Below are 25,185 nucleotides of genomic sequence, written 5' to 3' on the forward strand. Positions count from 1 at the left end.
CTGCCCGCCCCCCGCCCCGCCCCTGCCGCGAAGCCGGAGCCGGTGCCGGTGCCGGTGCGGGCGGAGCCCCCGGGGCCATTTTCCCCCGGAGCCCCCGCGGTACCGGTGCCCCCTCCCCGGTGCCGCATCCCCTCCGGAGCCCTCCCGGTGCCGGTGCCGTTTCCCCCCCCGGTCATGCCCCCCCGTGGCGTCTTGGCGGACATCGTGGCGCTCGGTGAGTCCCCTGGCGTGGGACCCCCCCTCACCCACTCCCCCCGGAGCCGGGAGCAGCGGGACTGGGGGGCTTGGAGGATGCTGCGGGGCTGCCGCAGGGCTGGGGGGGCTGCAGGAGCCGCGGGGGCTGGGGGCTGCGGCGTGCAGGGATGGTGCGGGAGGGCTCCGCTGGGGGTGCGAGGGGTGTTCGGGTGCTGAGAGCCGAGTCTGGGGGCAGGGGGGGTCCCTGTGGGTGTCTCTCTGGCGGGGGGAGGCGGCGGGGGGGGCTGCTCGGGGGACGTGGGCGATGGAGCCGCTGACTCAGGCTTGGCACCGCGCCCCCCGCCTGCTCCTCCGCGCTCGCCCCCCTACGCCAGCCCCACGGCCGCCCCCGCCTGCCACCCCACTGCCGGGGGTTTGGGGGTGCCCGTGGGTCACGCCGGGGTCCCAGGGTGCCGAGAGGCCCGGTGATGTCGGTGATGTCGGTGGTTCCGAGGGCCGGGGCCGGTGATGCCGTGGGTCCGGGTGTCAGTGCTGGTGATGCCGGTGGGTCCGGGTACCAGGGCTGGTGATGCCGGTGGGTCCGGGTGCCAGGGCTGGTGATACCGGTGGCTCCGAGCGCCGGGCCCGGTGATGCCGGTGGCTTTCCTGGGTTCGGAGCTTCTGCAAATGGCGCCTGGGCCGCGGCAAACGCCCGGTGCTGCCGGCTCCTGGGGGAACGAGCCCGAGCCGGTGCCAGGGCTGCGGTGGCGCCGGGGCGGAGGTGGGATCGCGGAGCTGCCGGGATCGCGGAGGTGTCGGGATGCTGGGGGCAGGATCACGGAGATGCCGGGCTAGCGGAGGCAGCGGGATGGCGGAGGTGCCGGGATGGCGGGGGCGGGATCACGGGGGTGCCGGGATGATGGAGGCGGGATGGCGGAGGTGCCGGGATGGAGAGGGCAGGATCACGGAGCTACCGGGATCACAGAGTCATCCCCGCCGCTACCGGCACCCTCCGGCCCGCTCCCCTGGGAGCACTCCCGGTACCGAGATGCTGCAGCCGGCACCGACCCGCCGAACCCGGCACCGAACCCGGCAGGCGCTCCCGGACACAGAGCCGGCCTGAGCGCTGCCCCGCTGTCCCGGTGCGGTCTTGTCCCGCACGGTTTCGGTCTGGCTCTTCTGCTGCGGCGGCACCGGCGGGGGTCCCACGGGCGAGTTCCCGGTGCCGGACCTGCCATCGCCGCGCTGGCCCCGTGGGGACCGTGTCCCCAGCGACACCGCCCTGCACGGCTCGGCACGGGCTCGGTTGTCCCGGGGGGTTCCGGTACCGCCGTGATTCTGCCGGGTTCTGCACCGGGTCTGGACGCGCGGGCGCTGCCGGTGCCGCGGCTCCGGTACCCGGTGTCCCTGGTGCCGCGTCTCTGCCGCAGGAGCCGGGCTCGGCGGTGCCGGGGGTCCCTGATGAGGGAAGGGCAGTGGCGATACCGGGGGTCCCCGGTACCGGCGGTCCCTGAAGCGAGGGGGAAGGAGGTGGCGATGCCGGGGGGTGTCCCTGGTGCCCGGTACCGGGGCTCCCAGCGTACGAAGGCGATGCTCCCGGTACCGGGGGTCCCTGACGCCGTCCCTCTGTCGCAGGAGCCGGCGTCGGCGGCGATGGCGGAGGAGAGCTCGAGCGGCAGCAGCGGCTCGCCTGGCGCCGGGGACACGCTGCCCTGGAACCTGGGCAAACACCAGCGCTCCCAGCGAGCCAAGGCGGCCGCGGGCAACGGGACGGTGCTGGACCCCGCCGAGAGAGCCGTCATCCGCATCGCAGGTACGGCCCGGGGGTCGGGAACGTGTCCAGAGGTCGGGACGTGACTGGGGGGCTCGGCATGAGCCGGAGTGGGGGGGTCGGGGGTGTCCGGGGGTCTGGGACGTGATCCCGGGGTCGGCGGTGCCTGGGGGCTCGTGGGGCGATGCCGTGGGGGTCCCGCGTGGGCCGGGGGGTAACACAGCTCGAACCGAACCGATCTGTTCAGAGCCGTGCCGCGCCGTCCCCATACGGCTTCCAGCGTGTTCCCATAAAATGCTCCGCGTTTCCCACCCCCGACACAGAACCCTCCCCCCCGGCTATTTCCGTTACACCTCCCTGTCCCTCCCCGCCTCCCTCCCTCCCTCCCTCCCTTCCCACTCTCCCCGCTCCGCCCCCCCGCGCCCCCCCCCCGCTGTTCCCGCTCGAGTTTCGGGGCATTTAGTGTCTATTTTTAGGGATGACGATGCCCCGTCCCATGGGGCTGGTATGTCCCCCTTCCTCCCCCCAGCTCGCCCACGGCTGGGATTTGGCTCCGGGGGCGGGGGGGTTGTTGGGGGCCGCGGTGGGGCCCCCTCAGCGCCTCTCAGGTGGCACCGGGAGACGGAGCTTTAAAAATCCCTCGGTGCCCATGGGGCTGCTGGAGGAGTTCCGGGGGGCGTCACGTCCCTGTCCCCACCAGCCGGGGTGGGGGTCTCTGTGAGGGGCTGAGGGGAGGGGGAGCCCGATCTGCCCCTCGAGCGAGGGTGGGGAGGTCAGGGTGCGAATGGGGGGGGTCCTTGCGCCGGCTCTGGGGTGCCCCAGGTACCCCCCACACCCCATCCCTCATCACCTGCGCCCCCAGCCTCACACTGTCCCCTGTCACCTGCGCCCCCAGCCCCACACTGTCCCCTGTCACCTGCGCCCCCAGCCCCCCAGTGTCCCCAATCGCCTGCGACCCCTGCCCCTTATCACCCACCCCTCGCGCTCCTCTGGGCACCCGTGGGCGCCCCACGGACGGGGCCAGCACTGTCGGGGTTCGGGCACATCCCCAGCACCGTGTGACCCATTCAGGGGGCGTAGAGGATTTCCCACGGCCCGTGGGGTGTCCGTGCCCCGCAGGGTGCCGTGTCCGTGAGTCACGGCGTGCCTCGGGGCGGTGTCCGGCGGTTCCTTTAAAGGGCTGGGCGGGGGCACGTCCCGTCCCCAGTCCCGTCCCCTGTCCCGTCCCCTGTCCCGTGCCCCTGCCCAGCCGCGGGGTGCGGGGCCGCCGAGCCGCTGGACACGCCGGACACGCCGGGCACGCCGGACCCCGGCCCCGGCCCCCCACCCTCGCCCCCCACCGCCCCCCACCGCCGCCATGGCCGCCGCCGGCCCCCCTCCCGCACCCGAAGAGCAGGACTTCATCCAGGCCTACGAGGACGTGCGGGAGCGCTACAAGGGTACGGGACCCCCGCCCCAGCTTGGGCCGCCCGGGGGGCGCAGCGGGGCTCCGGCCGCGGGGGGAGCGCGGGGGGAGCGCGGCCGCTCTTTGCCATAATTGGGCACGGCGGGCACCGCCAGCCCCGGCACGGCCGGGGGGGGCCGGCCTGGGGGGACCGGCCTGGGGGGGCCGGGGGACACGGCCCGGACCCCCGGACCCGCGGGGAGACCCCCGGGCCGCTGCCCTCACCGGGGCTCGGTGCCCGCGGATGGGGGGGGGGCTGTGCCCGCGACCCCCGGAGCGACCGGGGGGACCCGTGGTGGGGCGGGGCCTGGGGACAGAGGGACAGTGGTCACAGTGCAATGTCCCGAGTGGCCTGGGGACAGAGGAGCTGGCGCGGGTGGTTGGGGGCACCGCGGAGGGGGCGCGGCGGGGTCAGCAGAGCTCCCGTGCTGGGCTGTGGCACTGGTGGCACTGGTGACATCGGTGACATCGGTGGCATTGGTGGCATCTCGGGTACGAGCCCGCGGCCGGTGGTGGCTCTGACCCCGCCGTGCCCCCGGTGCCCGCGCGTGGCCGAGGGCGCCCCGGTGTCGCGGCGTGGGGCCGAAGCAGCCTCGGCCATGCCCTTACATGGGAGCGGGCGCTGCCTGCGGGGGGAGCCCCCCCGGCCCCACGCGGGGGGTCCCAGCTGTCCCCGCTGAGGGGTCCTGGGGTCCCACCAGCGCTGTTCCCGCTGCCGGGGTGGTGGCGACAGCCCCCGCTCGGTGCCACCAGCAGCTGTGCCACGGTCTCGGTGTCCCCTGGCCGAGGGACCCTGGTGCTGTCACAGGAGCAGCTCGACACGTCCGAGGCTGGCAGATGCCACCACAGGCAGGGAAGGCACACGGGGGGCAGCTGCTGTCCCTCCGCGCTGCCAGGGCGCCGTGGGCTGGCTTGGTGACACTTGGCTGGGGGGGCTGGGGGTTCAGTGTCACCTTGCTGGGTGTTGTTTATTGTCACCGTGCTGTCCCACCTTGCTGGGTGTTGTTTATTGTCACCCTGCTGTCCCACCTTGCCAGGTGCTGGTGGGTTTGGTTTTGTGGGTCCTGACGTGGCAGTTTGGTGTCATTCTGCTCCCACCTGGCCAGGTCCTGGCAGGTTCAGTGTCACATTGTGGTCCCACCTGGCCAGGTCCTGGCAGGTTCGGTGTCACATTGTGGTCCCACCTGGCCGGGTCCTGGCAGGTTCAGTGTCACATTGTGGTCCCACCTCGCCAGGTCCTGGCAGGTGCAGAGCTGCAGGCCCTGGGGCAGGTGTTTGGTGCCACCGTGTCACCACACCTTGTCAGGTGCTGGCAAATTTAGTGTCACCACGTGATCCCATCTTGGTGATTGCCAGGGTTTGGTGTCACCACACAGTCATTGGGTGCTGGGGTTTGGTGTCACCATGCAGTCACTGGGTGCCAGGGTTTGGTGTCACCATTCAGTGCCACCTCGCTGGGTGCCAGGGTTTGGTGTCACCATGCAGTCACTCACTGCCAGGGTTTGGTGTCACCACACAGTGCCACCTCACTGGGTGCCAGGGTTTGGTGTCACCATGCAGTGCCACCTCGCTGGGTGCCAGGGTTTGGTGTCACCACACAGTCACTGACTGCCAGGGTTTGGTGTCACTGTGCAGTCACTGGGTGCCAGGGCTTGGTGTCACCATTCAGTGCCACCTCGCTGGGTGCCAGGGTTTGGTGTCACCACACAGTGCCACCTCGCTGAGTGGCAGTGGGACCGAGATTGAGGGTTCCTGTCACCCCTTGCCAGAGATTCCTGTCACCCCTTGCCAGGTGCTGGTAGGTTTGGTGGGTTTGGTGCCCTGACCCACAGTGTGGGCACGGATGCCCGGTGGCTGAGTGGCCTGAGGACAGTTTGTCTGGAGGGGAGATGATGTCAGGGCTGAGCCAGCACAGCCGGGAAGCGTCACGAGCCAGGGCCGGCGGGAAGGGTGACACAGCGGCGGTGGGCACGGAGCCCGTCGGGGCTGGTGATCCCTGCCAGCGCGGCTGGCACGTGCCATCGCGGGGCTCAGAGCCCAGGGGGGCCAGGAGGGGCTCTGCCGTGCGTGGGAGCTGCTGGTGGCACAGCTGGTGGTGGCCCTGGCATGGGGCTGGGTGCCTGGGGTGCCCAGGGATGCCCAGGTGAGGTGGGTGCCGGGCACCTCGAGCCTTCTCCATGAGATCCAGTGCTGTGGCCTGTGGGCACTGAAGCCAGGCTAGAGGACACCGTCTGCAGTGCCACCATCACCAGTGCCACTGTCACTGCGGCACCTGGGCCCCAGGCTTGGCACAGTGATCACCCACAGGCACCTGTGGGTGCCCCTGGGTGGTGTCCTGGAGGTGGCTCTGTGGGGTCACAGTGGTCACAGTGCAGTGTCCCTCCCATTGTCCCTGGGAGTGGACAGTGGCCCAGTGGCTGCCGCATGTCCCTGCTGGCATCTCTGGGGCCTGGGGGCTCCCTGGTGTCCATACTGGGATCCCTCCTGGTGTCCCCTGGTGTCCCTGGGGGTCTGAGAGTGGCTGCTGGCCACAGTGGCCATGGTGGCCATAGTGCAGTGGCTGTGCTGGAGTCCCTCCTGATGTCCCTGGGGCTTGGAGGCTGGCCAGTGTCCTCAGTGTGGTGGCCAGTGGCTATGGTGGCTGCAGTGTGGTGGCCTCCTGGTGTCCCCAGGGCTGGCTGGTGGCCGCAGTGTGGTGGCCATGCCTCAGTCCCTCCTGATGTCCCCAGGGCTGGCTGGTGGCCACAGTGTGCAGCTGTGCTGGGTCCCCTGGGTGTCCCTAGGGCTGTCCAGTGGCCATGGTGTGGTGGCCATGCCTCAGTCCCTCCTGGTGTCCCCAGGGCTGGCTGGTGGCCGCAGTGGCCGCAGTGCAGTGGCCATTCCTGGCTGGGTTTGGGGTTGGTGTGGCTGGCTCCTACCAGCCCCCCCCGGTGGTGCCAGGGGCATCTGGGGGCATCTGGGGGGGCAGCTGGGGGGCTTCCCTGCCCCCCCTCAGGGACAGAGAGCTGGATGAGGCCCCACTGGGGGGTTTGTCCGTGCTGTGGGGGGGTCCGTGTTGGGGGTGGTCTATGCTGTGGGGGGCTCCGTACTGAGTGGGGGGTCTGTAATGGGGGGGGGGTCTGTGTTTTGGGGGGGGTCCGTGTTTTGGGGGGGATCTGTGTTTTGGGGGGGTCCGTGCTGTGGAGGGTCCGTGCTGGGTGGGGCTGCGTTGCTGTCGATCGGGGGGGTCTCTGCTGCACCGGGGCCGGTCCCAGCCGCTGATGGGGGGTGGGTCGGTGCCGCAGGGGCGGGGGGCTGCGGCGGTGGGGCGGGGCGGGGCGGGGCCATGGCCGGGGGGGGCGGGACGGACCCGCCCCGGGGCTGCGGGACCGGCCGGCAGCGTGCGGGAGCGCGGGCGGCCATGGAGGGAGCGCGGGGCATCCACCACGAGATCGCCTCCCTCAAAGGTACCGGGGGAGGGGGCACCGGGAGGGGTCCCGGGACCGGGCCCGGGGGGACCGGCGGCAAATCCGCGTCCTGGGGAGAGTTCCGCGTCCCGCGGGGGGGGGGGGGCCGCGTCCCGAAGAGCTCCAGGCGCGCCGCATCCCTCCTGTGCCAGTGTCGCAGCGCGGGCAGGAGGGCGGGGGACACCGGGGACGCCCTGGCATCCCACGGAGTTTCCCGGTAGCACCGGGGCTGTGCCAGCGCTCCCGAGCCGCGCTGCAGAGCCGGAGCGCTGGGGCGTGGGTAACGGGCGCCGGCGGATGCCGGTCACGGGGCTGCTGGTGGCCACCGGGCCCTGTGTCACCGCAGCGGGCAGAGAGCCACCGCGGGGCCCGCAGCGCAGCGAGACACCGGGCCGGGGTCGGGCTGGAACGGAGCCCGGCGAGAGATGGCGTGGACACCGGGAAAGTGGGGATGGAGCCCGGGAGTGCAGTCAGAGGGTCGGGGTGGGATGGGCACGGCGAGGGTCGGGATGGAGCTCGGGTGGGTGAGGATGGGATGGAGCTCGGGTGGGTGAGGATGGGGTGGGATGGGATGGAGCTCCGGTGGATGGGGATGATCCCGGCGAGGTTCAGGACGAGCCCCGGCAGGGTCTGAGTGCCCAGCAGCTGTGGCGATGCCGCAGGCCCCAGCGAGGGAACCCCGGTTCGTGTCCCCTCCGGCAGAACCCGGGATGCGGCGAGGCTGATTTACGGTGAGAAGCGTCCCGGCACCGGGACCCCCGCCAGTCCCGGGGCTCCCACCGGCGCCGGGACTCCTGCCGGCACCGGCCTCATTATGAGCCGGCCTCTGGCCGCGGTGCCCTCCGCAAACAGCCGCGGCTTTGTTCTGCCGGGCACGGGGAGCCCCGCGGCCCCGCCAGACCCCAGCACTGGCACCGGCACCGGCGCTGGCACCGGCACCAGGACGGCAGCGCCGGGCCCGCGGCCAGAAGCCGCTGCCGCCAGCGCTGCCCGCCCCAAATTTGGGGGGTTCCGAATTTGCCCGGGGGTTCCATGCACCGGGGGTCGTGGGGGTGAGGGGCGCAGGAGGTGCACAGGGCCGGGTTTGGGGGGCGCTCCCCGAGGCGCCCCGCGGTGAGCGGAGCTGCGGGCCGGGTGCGGGTGCGGGGCTGGGGGGGTGATGCCGGCACCCTGCCCAGCACGAGGCAGCGGCGGGACGCTGGCGATGGCCCCGCTGTCACATCGCGTTGGATCACGGCGGGCGGCGGGCGCTGACGCGGCACTTCCCGGAGGGAGCCGCCGGCGCGGCCGTGACCCCGCTGCGGGCTGGGGGTGCGGGGCCGCGGCTGGGGGGGACCCGCTGCTGCTGCCCCCATCGCCTCCTCCATCACCGCCCCGCTGCTGCTCCCCTTCATTTCTCATCTCTGTCCCCATCTCTGTCCCCCATCCCTGCCCCCCATCACTCCCTGCATCCCTTCCCCTCCCTCCACCCCCAGCCCCACCTCGTCCTGCCGTCTGTCCCACCCCGCTGGGATTCTGGGGTGCTGTGGGGCTCCGCGGGTGGAACATGCCGAGGTGGGGCTCAGGCTGAGAGCATCAGAGCTGATTCTCTCACAAGGGATTCCCCTAGAGGGGCTCTGGGCACCCCAGTGCTCCCAGTGCCCAGCACTGGCGGCTCTCCCCGCTCCGCCACTCCCCTGTGCCCTCCGGGATGGGGAAGCTGTGCCAGTGCCGGTGGGGTCCCCGGGGACGCCAGCGCGTTCACATCAGCCCCTCCGGGTTTGGGATGCCCCGGGCCTGGCAGCTCTGGGGCGGGCACCCACAGGCAGCGGCTCCCCACCAGTAAATCCCAGTGAACCCCACCGTCACTCCCAGCAGTGCCATGGGCAGGCACTGGGGTGTCGGGGGGTGTCCCCCCCTTCCCCCGAGGCTGCCGGGGGGCTCCTGGTGCAGCCTTGCAGCATCGCTGTGCCCCGACCTCGCCGGGGGGGCTGAGGGACCCTTGGGGGATTCCCCCTCTTTTGGGGTCTGGGACCCCCCCCGAATGAGGCAGCCCCAGCGTGGGGGACACCCTGGCACCCCAGTTCGTCCCGCACAGTTCCTTCTGCTCCGTGGTGCCACCCCCACAGCCCCCTCACACAGAACCTGGGTGTCCCCATGGAGTGGGGACGTCCCCGGTGCCGGGGGTCGCGCTGCTGTGCCGGGGGCCGTGCTGGGGTCCCCGCGGCCCCGGCGGGGGTTGTTGGGCGGTTCTCGGTGCCTCGGGGGGGGCGCTCAGGGAAGTGGCAGCTGCCTCGTCCCCAGCTGCCAGCCGGAGGGCGTGGTGTGGGTGGCACAGCTGTGCCACCGCCGCGGTTGTGTCACCGCCGGGCTCTGCGGGGTCCCCCCGGGGATGCCGGGGTAAACAGGGGCAGGAGCAGCGCAAATATTGACGTGGCAGGATGTGCCAGCCGAGCCCTGCCCGCGCCCTGCCCTGCACCTGCCGGTCCCCCTGCGCGACCCCCGCCCGCGGCTCTGCAGCCACCCGGCCGTGCGGGGCGCGGGGGCGAGCGTGGGGCTGCTGGGGCGAGTGTGGGGGTGCTGGGGCGAGTGTGGGGGATCGTGCGCGGCTCAGGGTCTCGCCCCTCTCAGGGACACCAGGCTCGCGGTCCTGCCCTGAGCTCCGGGACAGCCGCGGCTCAGGGTGCCCGTCCCAAGCTCAGCGACCCCCGCAGCTCAGTGTCCCCCTCCCCCCGGGCTCCAGGGTCCCTTCCAAGCCCGAGGACCCCCGTCCAGCTGAGGATCCCCCCGGGCACCCCGTGGGGCCCGTCCCGGGGCGGGGGCGTGGCGGGACCCGCGGGGGTTCCCACGCAGGAACCGGCCGGGTGGGTCGGGCCGGGGGGGGAAGGGGGAGGCGGGTCCGGCCGTGCCCCCCCCGGGCGGGAGCCGGGGCCGGGGAGGGGCCGGTGGTGAGTCAGGGCTGGGCCTGGGGCCCCCCCGATCCCCCCCGGCCGGGGGTGGAGCTGCAGCCGCTCCCGCCGTGCCGGCAGCCAGCGCCGCGCCGTGTCGGATCGCGCCGGGACGTGCCGGGCCATACTGGGCTGTACTGGACCGCACTGGGCTGCACCAGGCCGTACCGAGCCGAACTGGACCATACCGGGCCGGGCTGGACCGCACTGAGCCGTGTTGGACCGTACTGGAGCACACTGAACTGGGCTGTGCTGGGCCATACTGGGCTGGGCAGGGCCATACTGGGCAGTGCCAGACCGGGCTGGGCTGTGCCATACAGACGGTGCTGGGCTCAGCTGAGCCGTGCTGGGTGAGCCGTAACCGAGCCGCGCCCCGAGCCGCGCCATGGTGGCGGGGATGCTGATGCCGCTGGAGCGGCTCCGCTCCATCCTGGAGCTGCTGTTCCGCGAGGGTGTTCTGGTCGGGGAGCGGGACGGGTGCCCCCGGCGCACCCACCCGCAGCTGCCCGGTGTGGCCAACGTGGAGGTCCGGCGTGCCATGGCCTCGCTGCGCTCCCGCGGCCTCGTGCGCCAGACGGCGGCCTGGCGACACCTCTACTGGTACCTGACGGACGCCGGCGTCGCCCACCTGCGACAGTACCTGCGGCTGCCGCCCGACGTGGTCCCGCGCTCCCTGCAGCGCGTCCCACGCCCCGCAGCCCCCCGAGTCGAGCCCCGCCGCGCCGCCGCCACCGCCGGCACCCAGCGGGCCCGTCCGGCTGCCGGTGACCGCCTGTACCGCAGGAAGGACGAGGGCGAGCGGCACGTGGAGCCCGTCGCCGTCAGCGCGGGGCAGGGGGTGTCCCAGCCGCCCCCCCAGCCCAGCCCGGCCACAGGTACCGATCAGCGGCCCGGGGTGCTCCTGGTGCTCTGCTGGGTGGGGGGCACCCGAGCCCCTCTTTTCTTAGAGGAACAGGCCTGAAGTTCCCCCAGTCCCCCCCCCGATTCTTAGCCAAGGATGGGTAGGGGGTCCCTGCCTGTCCGGTAGGGAGGAGGGCACTGGGGGGCTCCTCGCCGTGCCCCCTGACCCCGCGGGGACCCTCTGGGCTGGAGTGGTCCCTGTGGGATCACGGCGGGGCTGAGGGGTGCAGTGAGGTGGCTTCCTGGGGTCCCCAAATGGCCGGAGGGGTGATGGGACCCGGGGACCTGCAGGGGTGACATTGCTGCCGCCCTCCAGGGCTGTGCCACGGCGGGGAAGCCGGGCTGTGATGTGGGGTCCCTGTGCCGTGGGGGGCTGTGCCATGCCGTGCCGTGCCGTGCCGTGGGGATCAGTCCTTCAGAGGAGCCATGGCGGGTGCGGGAAGCATTCCGTGGGGATTTTGCACCCCGAGGTCCCCGCTGGGCCTGGGGTGTGTCGGACAGACGGCGGCAGCTGGGGCGGGCAGTGCTGTGGGGAGGGGGCTGCCACTGCCGGGGGGTCCCCAACCCCGCCTCCCCGGCGACACGCGATCCCGACACACGATCGGCGGCAGCTGGAGCCGGCGGGGGTGCGGGGCGTCCGGTGTCCCACCCCCCCGGGCGGGGCAGCTGTGGTGTCGCTCCGAGGCGGCGGTGAGGGCCCCCCGATCCCCGCGGGCTGTGACTCAGCCCGTGGCCGTGGGCAGCCGCCTCCGGTCCAAGTTTCCAGCCTGGAGGCGCCGAGCCCGGCCCCTGCCAGCGCCGTGAGTCACCGGCCGGCGGGGGGGCCGGGCCCGCGCCGCTGCTGCCCCGTGGGTGCGGGTCCTGCGCGGGCAGCGCCCACGTCCCGTGGGACGGGAGGGCTCCCCCGAGCTCCTCCCGGGGGTCACATCCCGAGCTGGGCTCCGCGGCTGCGCTCGCCGCCCGATCCACGCGTGGGACGCGACCGCGGAGCCCCGGCCGTCCCGTCCAGTCCCGCCGTGCCAGGGGATCCAGCTCCAGGCTTTCCCTCCGCCCCGGGAGCCGCTGCCGGAAAACCCGGCCTGGAGTCACGGCTTGCGGGGACGGGGTCGCGCTGGCAGCGGGGGATTGCGGGGTCCCCGCGGGGCGGGGGGATCCCGGTACCCCCCAGCGGCCCCATTTCCCCCCTGCCCAGGGGCCCAGCCTCCTGCTGCGGCGGGGCCGTGCCGGGGCTGCTAATCCTGATGTCAGGGCGACCCCCGAGGTGACAGCCTGGCGACCCGCCCCGCTGCCGGGGGGTCCGGGGGTCCTGGGGCGCCGCCGCGGTCGCCCCGTCCCGCCCCCGCCCGTGTCATGTTCTAACTCGGGCTCGGTGACGGGCCCCGGTTATTTATATCAGCGCCCGCTCCCTGCCCGCCCCCCCCCAGCCCCCGCCACCACCGGCGGAGCCGCGCTGCGCCCTCGCTCCGCGCTCCGCACCTGTGTCCCGCACCTGCCCGCACCTGCCCGCACCCTGCCCGCCCATGAAGATCGTACCGGGTGGGTGAGACCGGGGGGGCAGCGGAAAGGACGGGGACGGTGGGGAGGGGGGGCTGGCGCCGCCGGGGCGCGTTGTCCCGGGATATAAAAAGCCGGGATATGAAGGGGACACTCCGGGGGGGGACGCGGATGGAAGGGGGGGGGACACGGGGGGGCCCTGCCGGTGCGGCGGGCAGGAGGCGTCTCCAGGCCGCGGTTCGGGAGGGGTTAAGGCGGAGCGGGCGCTGCCCCGTGGGGGCGGGCGCTGGTTCGTCCCTGACCCGCCGAGCCCGGCCGGTGCCGAGCCCGTCCCGTGTCCCTCATGGAGGACACCGGGTCCTTGTTCCCGTCGCTGGTGGCGGCGGGGCACGCAGCATCGCTCGCCCTGGTCTGGTACTGGCGGCGGCGGCGGGACGAGCCGGGGGGCACCGGTGAGTTGGGCTCCGCTCGCCCCCCCGCGCTTCGCTCGGCTCGGCCCCTCGCCCCGCCCACCGGCCCGGGGAAGGGGGAGCCCCGCCACACCTGCAGCCCCGGGTGGGTGGGGGGTCCGCAGGGGGATTTAAGGGGGACCCACCCACCGTGGGGTGCGGGGGGATGAGGGGAGGGATGCGCTGCGCTGGGTTTTGGGGGGCTTCACCTGCCGCGGGGGAGCATCCCGGTGGGAGCCGTACCCGAGTGGGGGGAGTGCTGGTACCCAAGGGTGACTCAGCACTGGCAGTGTGACCCCCCCCGTGCCGCGCCCCGCGCCCACGCCCCCTGCCCACGCTGACACTTTTACGCGTGGGGGTCCCGCAGCGGCTTCTGGCGCTGAGCTGGCTGCCCAAACCCTCCCGCAGCATCCCCATCCCGAGGCGCGGAGCTGCCCGGTATTTTTGGGGACGGGTATCTGGTGACAGAGGGGGCCGGGAAGGATGTTGGTGTCTGAGGGGGTCCCATGGGACCCCCACGCGCACCCCCGGCGCGGCCGCAGCCATCTGCATCCGAGCTTCCCCGGCCCTCCCCCCTGGCACTTTCCAGGGCGTTGGCTGCGGTTTCCGTCGGTGTGTGCGGCGCTGGCCACCGTCACGAGGCTGCCGCCGCTCCGGGATGGCTCCGGTCCCGCTGGGAATTCAGCGCCGGGCCCGCGGCCGCTGGGACCGCCGGTGCCGGTGTCGGTGCCGCTGCCGGTACCGCTGTCTGTGTCGGTGCCAGATAAGGCGGGCAGGGCACCTTGGCCGGGCCGGAGCCCCCGCTGCTCCCAGCCCGGGGGGGGGACACTGTCCCTGGCGCCGGTCCAGTCCGAAGGACACCCCCAAGGTCGCACCTGCCCGGGCCCATCATCCCGCTGGGAGCCGGGAGCTGCCGGGGGGCTCCGGCAGCATCGGCCGCGATTCTGGGGTCCCCTCCTGGGCTCGGGGGGTGCTCTGGTGGTCCCTGTGCCACACTGGGGCGGTGGGTTTGGTTTGAGCGCTGTTCGTGAAACCCTCCTGGGGAAAAAGGGGGGGCCGGTGCCCGTGGTGGCTTTCTCGGTGCCCGCGGAGGGGCTTCCCGGTGCCGGCGGTGGGTTTCGTTTTGAACACTCTTCATGAAACCCTCCTGGGGGGAACGGGGGGCTTCCCGGTGCCCACTGAGGGATTTCCCGGTGCCCACAAAGGGGCTGCTCGGTGCCCACGGTGGGTTTCGTTTTGAGCACTGTTCATGAAACTTTCTTGGGGCTGGGGAAGAGGGAGCCCGGTGCCAGCAAGGGGCTGCCCGGTGTCCATGGTGGCTTTCCCAGTGTCCGTGCTGGGTTTCCCGGTGCCCACGGAGGCTCTGTCCAGTGCCCACGAGGGGCTGCTCCAGCTGCTCCGGGTGTCACCTGTGGCACGGTGCCAAGGCAGGTGCTTCAGCCGGAACTCCTGTCCGTGTCTGCACGGCCGTGCCCGCGGGGCTGGGGGGCAGCGGGCTGGGGGGCAGCTCGGGCGGGCCAGGCACAGCTTGGCAGCCTGGTGGCGGCGCCGGCTGGTTTTGGCAGCAGGATGCCGCTGTTTGTTTGGCCCCGCTCCGGTTTCCAAGGCTGCCAGAGACGTGGCGGCAGTGGGCGGGCGGGGGCCCCAGAGGTTTGGGAACCCCCCCCCGTGTCCCCCTTTCCGCTCCACTCAGCTTTTCCACCGCGCTGGCGGCTCTGGCTGTGCCAGGCCGGGAGCGCTGCTGGATGCTGTTTGTGGCCGCAGCGGTGACTCACCAGCCTCGAGGGGCCGTGGCTGGCAACCACCGGCATCCCCGGCGCGGCCCCCCCCGGCACGGCCTCCGCCTCCCGGCGCTGCCTCTGCCGGCCTTGGGGAAGCTCTTCCCGCCACTGCCCCGCGTCTCCTCCGCAGTGCGGCCGTGGGAAGGGTCCCGGAGCCGTGGGAAGCGTCCCGGAACCGTGGCAGCGTGCGGGAAGCGTGCCGGGCGTGGCGGGCGCATCCCACGGGACGCGTGTCCCGTTCCAGGCGGTGTTCCCCGCTCACCGGCTGCTATCGGCCCGGTTTGGCCCCCCCCGGCCCCTCCCCGGCTCCTTATCTCCGCAGCACAGCTGGGACGCTGCCGCTGCCGTGGGGCTGAGCCGTGGGTCGGCACCGTGCCATGCCGTGCCGTGCCGTGCCCAGCCCCCACTGCTGGGCCTTGCTGTCGGCCTGGTTGGTCCTGGCTGCCTTGTGCCAGGTCGGGTTTTGACACCAGACCCTCCCGAGACCCCCGAGAGACCCCCGTGCTCCCCACAGCAGGGTGGTGCCTTGTTCCCGCAGGGTGCTGGCACGGGCTGTGGGCCTCAAACCGCTCCAGGGCCTCCCTGACCGGGGATCCTGTGCCATGCCAGTGTCCATGCCATGCCATGCCATGCCATGCCATGCCTGTGTCCATGCCAGTGTCCATTCCATGTCATGCCAAGTCTGTGTCTATGCCTGTGCCATGCCATGCCTGTGTCCATGCCATGCCATGCCATGCCATGCCATGCCATGCCATGCCATGCCCTGCCAGTGTCCACGCCATGCCAGTGTCCATGCCTTGCCATGCCACGCCTGTGTCCATGCCATGCCATGCCATGCCATGCCATGGCCAGCAGTTTGAGCCCTTCCAGCTCAGTCCCAGCCGCGCTCTGCCCACACCCGTGCGGGACCGGGGGTCCCAGCAGAGCGGCCGGGGTTGGGCTGCGCGCTGCCCAGGAGCAGGAGGAGCCGGGCTGGCGGAGCCCGTGGGCTGTGTGAGTCACTGGCCGCGCTCTGGCCGCGCTCCGGGCGCGGATTCCGCTGCACTCCCACCAGACGCGGCCGGACGCTGAGCGGGGCGGGGGGCTCCGGGCTAGCGGGACGCGCCATGGGCTTCTCGCTCTGCTGCTGTTGCTGCTGCGGGCCAGGAGAAGGTGACCTGCGGGCCGGGGGGGTTGGGGCGATCGGGATGCTGCGGCATCCCCCAGGACCCCCGTGCCCGCCGCACACCCCTTCCCAGCACAAACAGGGGGTTCTGGAGCGCTCGTCCGACCGCGGGGCGGGGGCACAGGGGGTCCCGGCAGCTTGGGGGACCCACTGGAAAACGCGCTGGGGGCTCCACTTGGAACAGGGACCCCCGTGGGGCCTGTGGGGAGGGGGATTCCGGGAGCAGCGGGTGCTGCAGTGAGCGGTTCGTGCTGGGGGGCAGCAGCTGCCCCCACCCCCGGTGGGGTGCTGGAGATGTCGGGGTGCCCCGTGCCTGCGGTACTGGGTGGTCCTGGGGGCTCCGGGCGCAGGGGTGCGGGTGGGGCTGTGTGGGGGGCACGGTCCCGGCTGGGGGGTCCCGAGTGCGGGAGGGGGGGTCCGGTCCGGAGACACCCCGGGGATGGGATGGAGCTTCCCCTCGGGTACCCCCGGGCTGCAGGGACGGGTTGTCCCCGTGCCCCCCCGGTTCCCTCCGGTTTCCCCGGGTGCTGCGGGCGGTGGCGCAGCCGGAGCCGCCGAGGGGAGGGCGGGGCGGAGCGGGGCGGGTCCCGCCCGTTCTTCCCCCCCCCGCCCCGTCCCGTCCCGTCCGCCCGGTGCCGCTGGTCGGTCCCGGCCGTGGGTCCGTCGGTCGGTCGGTGGATGGTGGGTCCCGTCCGGTGCCGTCCGGTGGAGCGGCGCGGCCATGTCGGCTCCCGGTGCCGGCGGGGACTGGCTGAGCGGCGGCTCCGGGCCCGAGCGGCGGCGGTACCTGAGCGCCCGGCTCTGCTGCACCGGTGACCGGGGGGACGCGGGGGAACGCGGGGCAGGGAGCGGGGGGGTCCCGGGGCCGGAGGGGAGCGCGGGGGGGTGCGCGGCGGGGGCGCGGGAGCGGCGGGACGGGGGGGACGCGGGAGGGCGGGGGGACACAGGGAAGGGCGGGGTGAGCGCGGATCCCCCCCCTTGAGCAACGCCCCCTCTGTGACCCCGCCCTCGGGGCCAGGCCGAGCTGAGCTGAGTTTGGGGCGGGCTGAGCTGCGGGGGTGGTTGTGTAAATGTGTGTTTGTGTGTTTGTGTGCGTGCCTGTGTGCGCACACGTGTGTGTGCCAGTGCACACAGGTGTGCGTGAGCGTGTGCGCACCTGTGCGGGCCAGAGCGCCTCTCGGTGTGCACGTGTGTGTGTGTGTGTGCTTGTGTACCAATGTACAGATGTATTCTCTGTGTTTGTGTGTGTGTGTGTGTGCGATGTCCTGGTGCAGGTGTGTGGCAGCACACAGGTGTGTTCTGTATGTGTCTGCCCACAATATCCAGGTGCAGGTGTGTGTTCAAAATGTGTCACAGATATATTCTCTGTGTGTGTGTGTGTGTGTGTGTGTGTGTACACACAGTGTCCTGGTGCTGGTGTGCTGTGACACACAGGTGTGTTCTGTGTGTGTGTACACACAATATCCTGGTGCAGGTGTGTGTGCACAAATGTGTCACATGCAGTGGCACACAGATGCATTCTGTGTGTGTGTCTGAACACGTGTGGGTGTGTGAGTGTCTGTTGGTCTGTGCGTGCCGTGTGTGTGTCTGTGTGTGTGTGTCTGTCTGTGCACACCATGTGTCTGTGTGTCTGCCTGTGTGTGGCGTGTTTGTGTGTTCGTGTGTCTGCCTGTGCACGCTGTCTGTCTGTGTGTCAGTGTGTCTGTGTGTCTGCCTGTGCACACCGTGTGTTGGTGTGTCAGTGAGTCTGTGTGTCTGCCTGTGCACACCATGTGTCTGTGTGTGTGTCTGTCTGTATGTCTGTGTGTCTGTCTGTGCACGCTGTGTGTCTGTGTGTCAGTGTGTCTGTCTGTGCACACCATGTGTCTGTGTGTCAGTGTGTCTGTCTGTGCACACCATGTGTCTGTGTGTCAGTGTGTCTGTGTGTCAGTGTGTCTGTGTGTCAGTGTGTCTGTGTGTCTGTCTGTGCACACCATGTGTCTGTGTGTCTGTCTGTGCACACCGTGTGTCTGTGTGTCTGTGTGTCTGTCTGTCTGTGCCATGTGTCTGTGTGTCTGTGTGTCAGTGAGTCTGTGCATGCCATGTGTCTGTGTGTCTGTCTGTGCACGCTGTGTGTCTGTGTGCGTGTCTGTGTGTGTGTCAGTGTGTCTGTGTGTCTGTCTGTGCATGCCGTGTGTCTGTGTATCTGTCTGTGCACACCATGTGTCGGTGTGTCAGTGTGTCTGTGTGTCTGTGTGTGCCGTGTCTGTGTGTTTGTGTGTCTGCCTGTGCACGCTGTCTGTCTGTGTGTCTGTGTGTCTGTGTGTGTGTCTGTATGTGTGTGTGTCTGTCTGTGCACACCATGTGTCGGTGTGTCAGTGTGTCTGTGTGTCTGTCTGTGCATGCCATGTGTCTGTGTGTCTGTCTGTGCACGCTGTGTGTCTGTGTGTCTGTGTGTCTGTGTGTCTGTCTGTGCACGCTGTGTGTCGGTGTGTCAGTGTGTCTGTGTGTCAGTGTGTCTGTCTGTGCACACCATGTGTCAGTGTGTCTGTGTGTCTGCCTGTGCACGCTGTCTGTGTGTGTGTCTGTCTGTGTCTGTGTGTCTGTGTGTCTGTGTGTGTGTCTGTGTGTCTGTCTCAGCTCAGCTCATCTCCCCGTGCCCAGCCCCTCCCAGCGAGCTCCCGTGCTGTGGGCCCCAGTGCCCCGTGTGCCCATCCTGCAGTGTCAGGTCCCCCTGCTCGTGTCTCCCCGGGGCTGACCCTCTCCCCAGTATTGTCCCCCTGTCCCCTGACCCTCTCCCCGGTATTGTCCCCTCGCCCCCGGGCCCTCTCACTGTCCCCAGTGCCAATCCCCGCTCTCTGCCGGTGCCCACAGACCCCTGGCACTCCCCGGCACGGTGCTCGAGGTGTCCCCAGCCCCGGTACAGCCCGGTCCCCGGGCCGCTGCCCGTAGCGCCCGCAGTGCTTTGCTGCCCCGTTGTCGCAGCCTGGATGTCACCCGGGTGTCCCCACAGCGCTGGGCACAGCCCCGCTGCCGGCAGCGCCCGTTCCATGCCCGGTGCAATGTCGAGGTGGGGGCGGCTCGGCGAGTCCCGGGGGTTCCCTCGGAGCCCTGAGACGCCGTGGGAGGGAGCCGGGCCGGCCCGGTGGCGTCGGCAGCCGCGGGCGAGGCTCAGGAGCTCCTGCCCGGCCGGCCCGGCTGGCCCGGGAGCCGCCGGAGCCGGGAGCTGCAGGGCCGGGAGCTGCCAGGGACGGGAGCCGGGCGCCGCCTGCCCCGGGAGCCGCCGGGGCCGGTGCCAGGAGCCGCCCCGTCAGGTCTTCAAAGAGCCCGGTCTGACGCCGCCGCGTCCTCCCGGTCACTGCCCGGCGGAGCGGGGGTGCTGCAGCCGGAGAGGGCCGGTTCTGGGGGGTGCCGGTTCTGGTGGTGCCGGTTCTGGGGGTGTCGGTTCCGCCCCTCACCCCGGAGCGATCCCAGGCTCCCGATCGCGTCTCAGAATCCGCCGGTCCCGGTCCCATTTCGGTACATCGGGGCCGGTTCGGCCCGTGTGAGCGCGGTGCCAGACCACAGCGGTGCCAGCCGTGTCACCGCCCTGGCCGTGTCACCGCCCTGGCCGTGTCACCTCTGTGGGCCGGTGGCACCTCGGGCCGAGTCGCGGTAGCCGCGGCTCCGGGGTGTCCCTGCCTCCCCCGACGTGCGTCAGCAGGGCTCCCACCGCGTTCGGGGCGCCAGATGTGCCTGTGCCAGATGTGCCTGTGCCAGATGCGCCTGTGCCAGATGCGCTCTCGGCGGAAAAATGTGCGTGCCGGGGCCGGGGCCGGGCCGGTGCCGCCCGCATTCCGCGGCCGCCGCGCTGGCTCCGTCCCAGCGGGCATCGACCCGGCCGCGGCTGCCGCTCCCTGCCGGGCCCCGCAGCCACGGGATGGGTGTCGGGATGGGTGTCACGGGTGGGTGTCACGGTGGGTGTCACGGTGGGTGCCGCCGTGGGCGGGGGCCGGCCGGGCTCCCCGCAGCCGCGCGTTTGGACCGTGAGTCACGGCAGGAGCCGGCCCCGGCCCCGCGGCCTTGGACTCCACACTGAGGAGGGGCCGCGGCCGCGGAACGGGGCTCTTGGGGTGAAGACAGGGGTGTTGGGGTGCAGAAATGGGTATTGAGGTGCGGACAGGGGCGTTGGGGTGGAGAAATGGGTATTGAGGTGCAGACAGGGGCGTTGGGGTGCAGACACAGATATTGGAGTGCAGAACGGGGTGTTGGGGTTCTAGACATGGATACTGAGGTGCAGACACGGATGTTGGGGTGCAGGATGTGACCTTAGGGCACTGACGCATGTCTTGGGGGTGCAGACATGGGTACTGGGGTGGAGAAATGGTATTGAGGTGCAGACATGAATATTGAGGTGCAGACCTGAGTATTGAGGTGCAGCTACGGATATCGGGGTGCAGACATGGGCGCTGGGGTGCAGACAGTGTTATTGGGGTGCAGACAGTGTTATTGGGGTGCAGACACGGATGTTGGGGTGCAGACTTGAATATTGGGGTGCAGACACGGATATTGGCGTGCAGACCTGAGTATTGGGGTGCAGGATGTGACCTTAGGGCACTGACGCATGTGTTGGGGTGCAGACCTGGGCATTGGGGTGCAGACAGGGATGTTGGGGTGCAGACACGGATGTTGGGGTGCAGACGCAGATATTGGGGTGCAGACACGGGTGTTGGAGTGCACAAATGGATGTTGGGGGTGCAGACCTGGGTATTGGGGTGCAGATCTGGGATTTAGGGCACTGACGCATGTGTTGGGGTGCAGACAGGGATATTGGGGCGCAGACAGGGATATTGGAGAGCAGACACGGATATTGGGGTGCAGGATGTGACCTTAGGGCACTGATGCATGGGTTGGGGTGCAGACAGGGATATTGGGGTGCAGACACGGATATTGAGGTGCAGACACGGATATTGGGGTGCAGACGCAGATATTGAGGTGCAGACCTGAGTATTGGGGTGCAGGATGTGACCTTAGGGCACTGATGCATGGGTTGGGGTGCAGACAGGGATATTGGGGTGCAGACACGGATATTGAGGTGCAGACACGGATATTGGGGTGCAGGATGTGACCTTAGGGCACTGACGCATGTGTTGGGGTGCAGATCTGGGTCTTGGGGCGTGCCCGGCTGGCAGCGCCCAGGGCAGCTGCACTTTCCCCAGCAGCTGCCACCCCTGCCGTGGATGACGTGGGTGACGTTGGTGACACGGGCGCTGCCGTGGGCAGGGCTGCCACCTCCCCGCCACCCCGAGGGGCTGGGGATTCCCAGCCCGTGCCAGCCCGGGGGTCCCCAACCCCGAGTGCCCCAGGGAGGGACGTCCCGGGGGGCTGCAGCACCCAGGGCGGCACAGCCCCTGCATTTGCCCCGTTGTCCCCTCAGTTGTCACCCATCGGGGGATTCCTGCAGTGCCACGCCCGATGTGAGAGCCCGTGGGTGCTGTGGGGCACAGGGTGGGGTGTGGGGTGCTGGCCTGGGGTGCTGTTGGGAACGGAGCCGCTCGTGGGGCACAGGGGGACTCTGTGGGGCTCGGTCCCCCATCCTGGGGATCCTGCAGCCCGGGGGATTGTGACCCTGAACCCCTCAAGAGGGGCCCCGGGGATCTGAGCCCCTCAAATGTGGGATGTGGGACTGGGGCTGGTGGCCCTGGGGGTTTGAGCCGCAGATGGGGGGCGCGGGGGTCCTACAGCGCCAGGGCGTGTGCTGGGGGTTCTGGAACGGTCCCTGTGGGACTGGGCGGTGCCAAAACCCCCACAGGGACTGAAGGTCCCAGCTGAGGCCTGGGGAGCTCCTGACCATGGGGCCAGAGGGGTTCTGGGGACCCTTTGTGAGGGGCAAGGAGGGTTTTGACCTGGAAACCTGGTTGGTCCTGAGCTGTGGTGACTGGGGGGTTCCACAGCCCCAGGTTATGGGTCCCACCCCCCCGGACTCGTGGACCTGAGGGTCCCAAGACCCCGAGGTGTGAGACGCCCTGGGTGAGGGGTGAGGGGTTTCTGAACACCCCGATCCTCAGGAACGAGGGTCCCACGCTCGCAGACCCGGGGGTCTCACGGCCCCGTGTGTGTCTGACTGGGCGTGTCAGTGCCCCGTGGGTCCGCGCCCCATCCCGCCCGCAGGCGCAGGGAGGGAAGGGTTAAAGCTCGGGAGTTTCCTGTGGGCAGGGTCGGGCCGTGGGGCGTGGGGCGGGGGGAGAGAGAGCCCCGTCTCCTCCCCGGGCCGCCCCACTCGCGGCAGGACCGGCGGCGCAGCGGGAAGGGAGAGCGGCGGTGTCGGGCTCAGCATGTCCCGGCCGCGGCGCAGCTCGGAGGAGGCTCCGGCTCGGACGGGCTCTGAGGACAACCTGTACCTGGCCGTGCTGCGGGCGGCCGAGGGCCGCAAAGGTACCGAGATGGGCGTGGGGGGGCCGCCCCAGCACCGCATTCCCACCTGGGGCGGTGCCCCGGGGCAGGCTGCGGGACAGACCCCCGTCCCAGGGCGGGACACCCCGTGCTGGCTGCGTGTCCCCGGGGCTCTGAGCCCCCAGGCAGGCCGTGGGGCAGCTCCGCACCCCGGGGCGGTGTCCCTGGAGCAGCCCCGCGCACCGGCGCGGTGTCCCCAGGTTGGTGTCCCCAGGTTGGTGCGCCCAGGGCAGGCTGTGGGTCCCGCCCCACGCCGGGGGGATGCTCCTGCCGGGCTGTGGGGCAGACCCCCGTGCTGGGGCGGGGTCCGCGCTGTGGGGCAGACCGGAGCAGACCCCCCGCCGCCGCCCAGCTCCATCCCCGGTGCCCGCGGTCGCTTCCTGCCACGCCCTGCCGGCCGCTCCGGCCTGGCCGTGGCTCTCCTTGCGCCGCCGCCGCGGGGTGGGCGCCGCTCCGGAGACCCCTCGTGTGTCAAAGCTGTGCGCGAGGGTGCCGGGGGACGGTGTCGGTGCCCCCCGCTCGGCGCGCAGTGCCCCACGTTTCCTTCCTTCCTTCCTTCCTCTCGTACCGTGGCCACTCCCGGCACGGCCCGGCACGGCACGCCCTGGCTGTGCCGCTGAGCGCCCGTGGGCCCGCGGGGCGCTTCGGGCTCCGCAGCATCCCCGGGTGCTCTCCCGGCGGGGAGTGTTGGCTGTGGGTGCCGCACGGGCAGATCCCGGCACGCTCCTGCGGGGCAAGACCCAGCACGCAGCGCCCGGCTCGCCACGGCGAGGGCAGGGGCGCCCCGTGGCTGCCGCGGCACCGGTGCCATCGCCCCGTGTGCTGTGGGTGTCACTGCTGGGCTCCGAGCCCTCCCGGGCAGCGGGCTGGGGCTGGTGACACTGGTGGTGACACTGGGGATCAGGGGACAGCAGAGGGGGAGCTGGCACGGGGTGCTGGGGGTGGGTGGGGTGCAGGGTCCTGTGGGATCCCGGGTCCCCATCCCAGTGCGTCACCATTCCCATGCCATCCCCTAATGACAGGGCAGCGGGCAGGGAGCGCCGTGACTCACTGCTGCCCTGTTTGGCCCTGTGCCTGCACAGAAGGGTGTCCCGGGGCTGTGGGGTGTCCTGGGGCTGTCCTGGAGCTGTCCTGGGCTGTCCCACAGCTCTGGCAGTGCACACTCTGCGTGGGCTCGTCTCCATCCCATACATGTCCCACCAGGACCCTGCCTGTGGGGCTGGAGCGGTGCCAGGGTGGTGCCAGGACAAACACCCCGTGGTGTTTGTACCGTACCCAGCGAGCCCAGGGCGCTGCTGGGGCTCCTCACAGCACTGCCAGGTGCTCAGGGTTGGCACCTCCTGCCACGAGCACTCAGCGAGGCACAGAATATTCTGAGTTGGAAGGAGTTCCACAAGGATCACCAAGCCCAGTTTTTAATTTGTCTGTGCTGGGGTTGAACCTGCAGCTTTGGCATTGTTCGCACCGTGCTCTGGCCAACTGATCCCATCTCGGTGCTGAGGTGCTGCTGCCATGGAGCTGGCACGCTGGGGCTGGTCCCCGTTAGCTGTTTCCTTTCCCCACACCCCGTGACTCACCGTGGTTCCCCAGAGCAGTTGGCTCATCGCTTCCTGCGCCAGCCGTGCCCTGCGGTGCCACCGCCGGGGCCTGCTTTTAGCCCGTGCCACAGCCCCGGTGCCGCCGGCTCACCTGGCCCTCTCCTCTCTTGCAGATGAGCGAGATCGTGTCCAGAAGAAAACCTTCACCAAATGGGTCAACAAGCACCTTATCAAGGTATGGGCACTGCCAGTCCAGCGGGCACAGCTGGTCCCAACCCCCAAAATCAGCCCCAGCCACAGCCCCGTGTGCCAGCACGGCCGGGGACGGGGCAGTGCAGGGTCCCCTGTGCCAGTGACAGTGGCACAACTGTGCTCAAGGCCGCTCAGCTGCCTCCAGGTGAGGGGTCTGCCCTCCATGATGGGGTCTGCCCTCCCCAGGTGAGGGTCTGCCCTCCATGGTGAGGGGTCTGCCCTCCAGGTGAGGGGTCTGCCCTGCAGGTGAGGGTCTGCCCTCCAGGGGGTTCTGCCCTCCCCAGGTGAGGGTCTGCCCTCCCACCTCTGCCAGGAGGGAATGGTGCCCCTCACACCCGGGGATGTGTCCTGATGCCCTCACTCCTGTCCCCCTCCTGCCAGCCCCCACTCCCTGCCAGGTACTGGCCCCCCCTGCCACAGGCAGAGCCCCACCTCAGCACCTGGCACCCACCGGGACACGGCCCAGCCCCCCCAACGTGTCTGCACATGTCCCTGACCCTGCAGTGCCACCGTGGTGCCACCACGCTCTGCCCATGCTGGGTCCCCTCTCTGCTCTCTCCTAACTGCTCTCTTCTCTCTGCCCTGCGCAGCACTGGCGACCAGAGGTAGGTCCTTCCTCTCTCCCAGTCCCACTGCGCTCTTCCTCTTCGCACACCCTCCTTTCCCTGCGCTGGGGGGGCTCCCTGGGGCTGCTGCTGTGCTGGGCAGTGGGTCTGACCCCTTTGTGGTGGGTCTGACCCCCTCGTGATGGGTCTGACCCCTTTGTGGTGGGTCTGACCCCTTTATGGTGGGTCTGACCATTTGTGGTGGGTCTCTGTGCATGCCAGAGTGCTGCTGGAGTGCTGCTGGGTCCGTCCTGGCACAGGGGGAGCTGCTGTGTGTGTTTTGGGGGGGATCATGGCACTGGTGGGGGGCACACCAGCTGCACTCGGGGCTGTGTGTGAGCACCCGCTGCACTGTGGGGTCACCGCGCACCCAGCCCGGTGCTGGCTGTGGGGTGGGGGCTGCTCAGCTGCCCCCTGACGCCCTCGCTTTCCCCACAGGCGCAGCGCCATGTCAACGACCTGTACGAGGACCTGCGGGACGGGCACAACCTCATCTCGCTGCTGGAGGTGCTGTCGGGTGACACCCTGGTAGGTGCCGCGGTGCCCCCGCCCCGCCCTGCGCCCCTGTCCCCGCCGGGCCCCCGCGCCGGTCGTCCTTGTCCTCATCCTCGTCCTTTTCCTCACCCTCGCTGCCTGCCTCTGTCCCCTCTCTTCCTGCTTGGCCGTCGGTCTGTCCCGGTGTCCCCGGAGCGCCCCCCGCCCCCGCCTCTAACCTCTCTTTGCTTTGGTGCCCTCTCTGCTTCCCGGCGCCGGCCCCGGCCCCCGGCCCACCGCCGCCTTTGCCTCCTCCTCCTCCTTCTTCCTCTCTCTGCTCCTCTCCGCTCGGCT

At 70.7% G+C, this 25,185-nt stretch overlaps 2 protein-coding genes across 2 annotated transcripts in view; both read left to right on the forward strand.

Moving 5' to 3' along the window:
• The window catches only part of LOC116999522 (NAD(P)(+)--arginine ADP-ribosyltransferase 2-like), a 703,496-nt gene that overhangs the window by 487,441 nt on the left and 190,870 nt on the right, over positions 1-25,185 (forward strand). The gene's annotated exons all lie outside the window — the stretch shown is intronic.
• PLEC (plectin) overlaps positions 10,148-25,185 on the forward strand; it is an 81,306-nt gene continuing 66,268 nt past the window's right edge. Inside the window, exons 1-3 of the mRNA XM_033065837.1 lie at positions 10,148-10,637; positions 23,674-23,735; positions 24,796-24,885. Coding sequence (XP_032921728.1) covers positions 10,148-10,637; positions 23,674-23,735; positions 24,796-24,885 — 642 coding nt within the window. The remainder of the gene's footprint in view (positions 10,638-23,673; positions 23,736-24,795; positions 24,886-25,185) is intronic.

The sequence above is a fragment of the Catharus ustulatus genome, chromosome 1 (genome assembly GCF_009819885.2).
Source record: "Catharus ustulatus isolate bCatUst1 chromosome 1, bCatUst1.pri.v2, whole genome shotgun sequence".
NCBI lineage: Eukaryota > Metazoa > Chordata > Aves > Passeriformes > Turdidae > Catharus > Catharus ustulatus.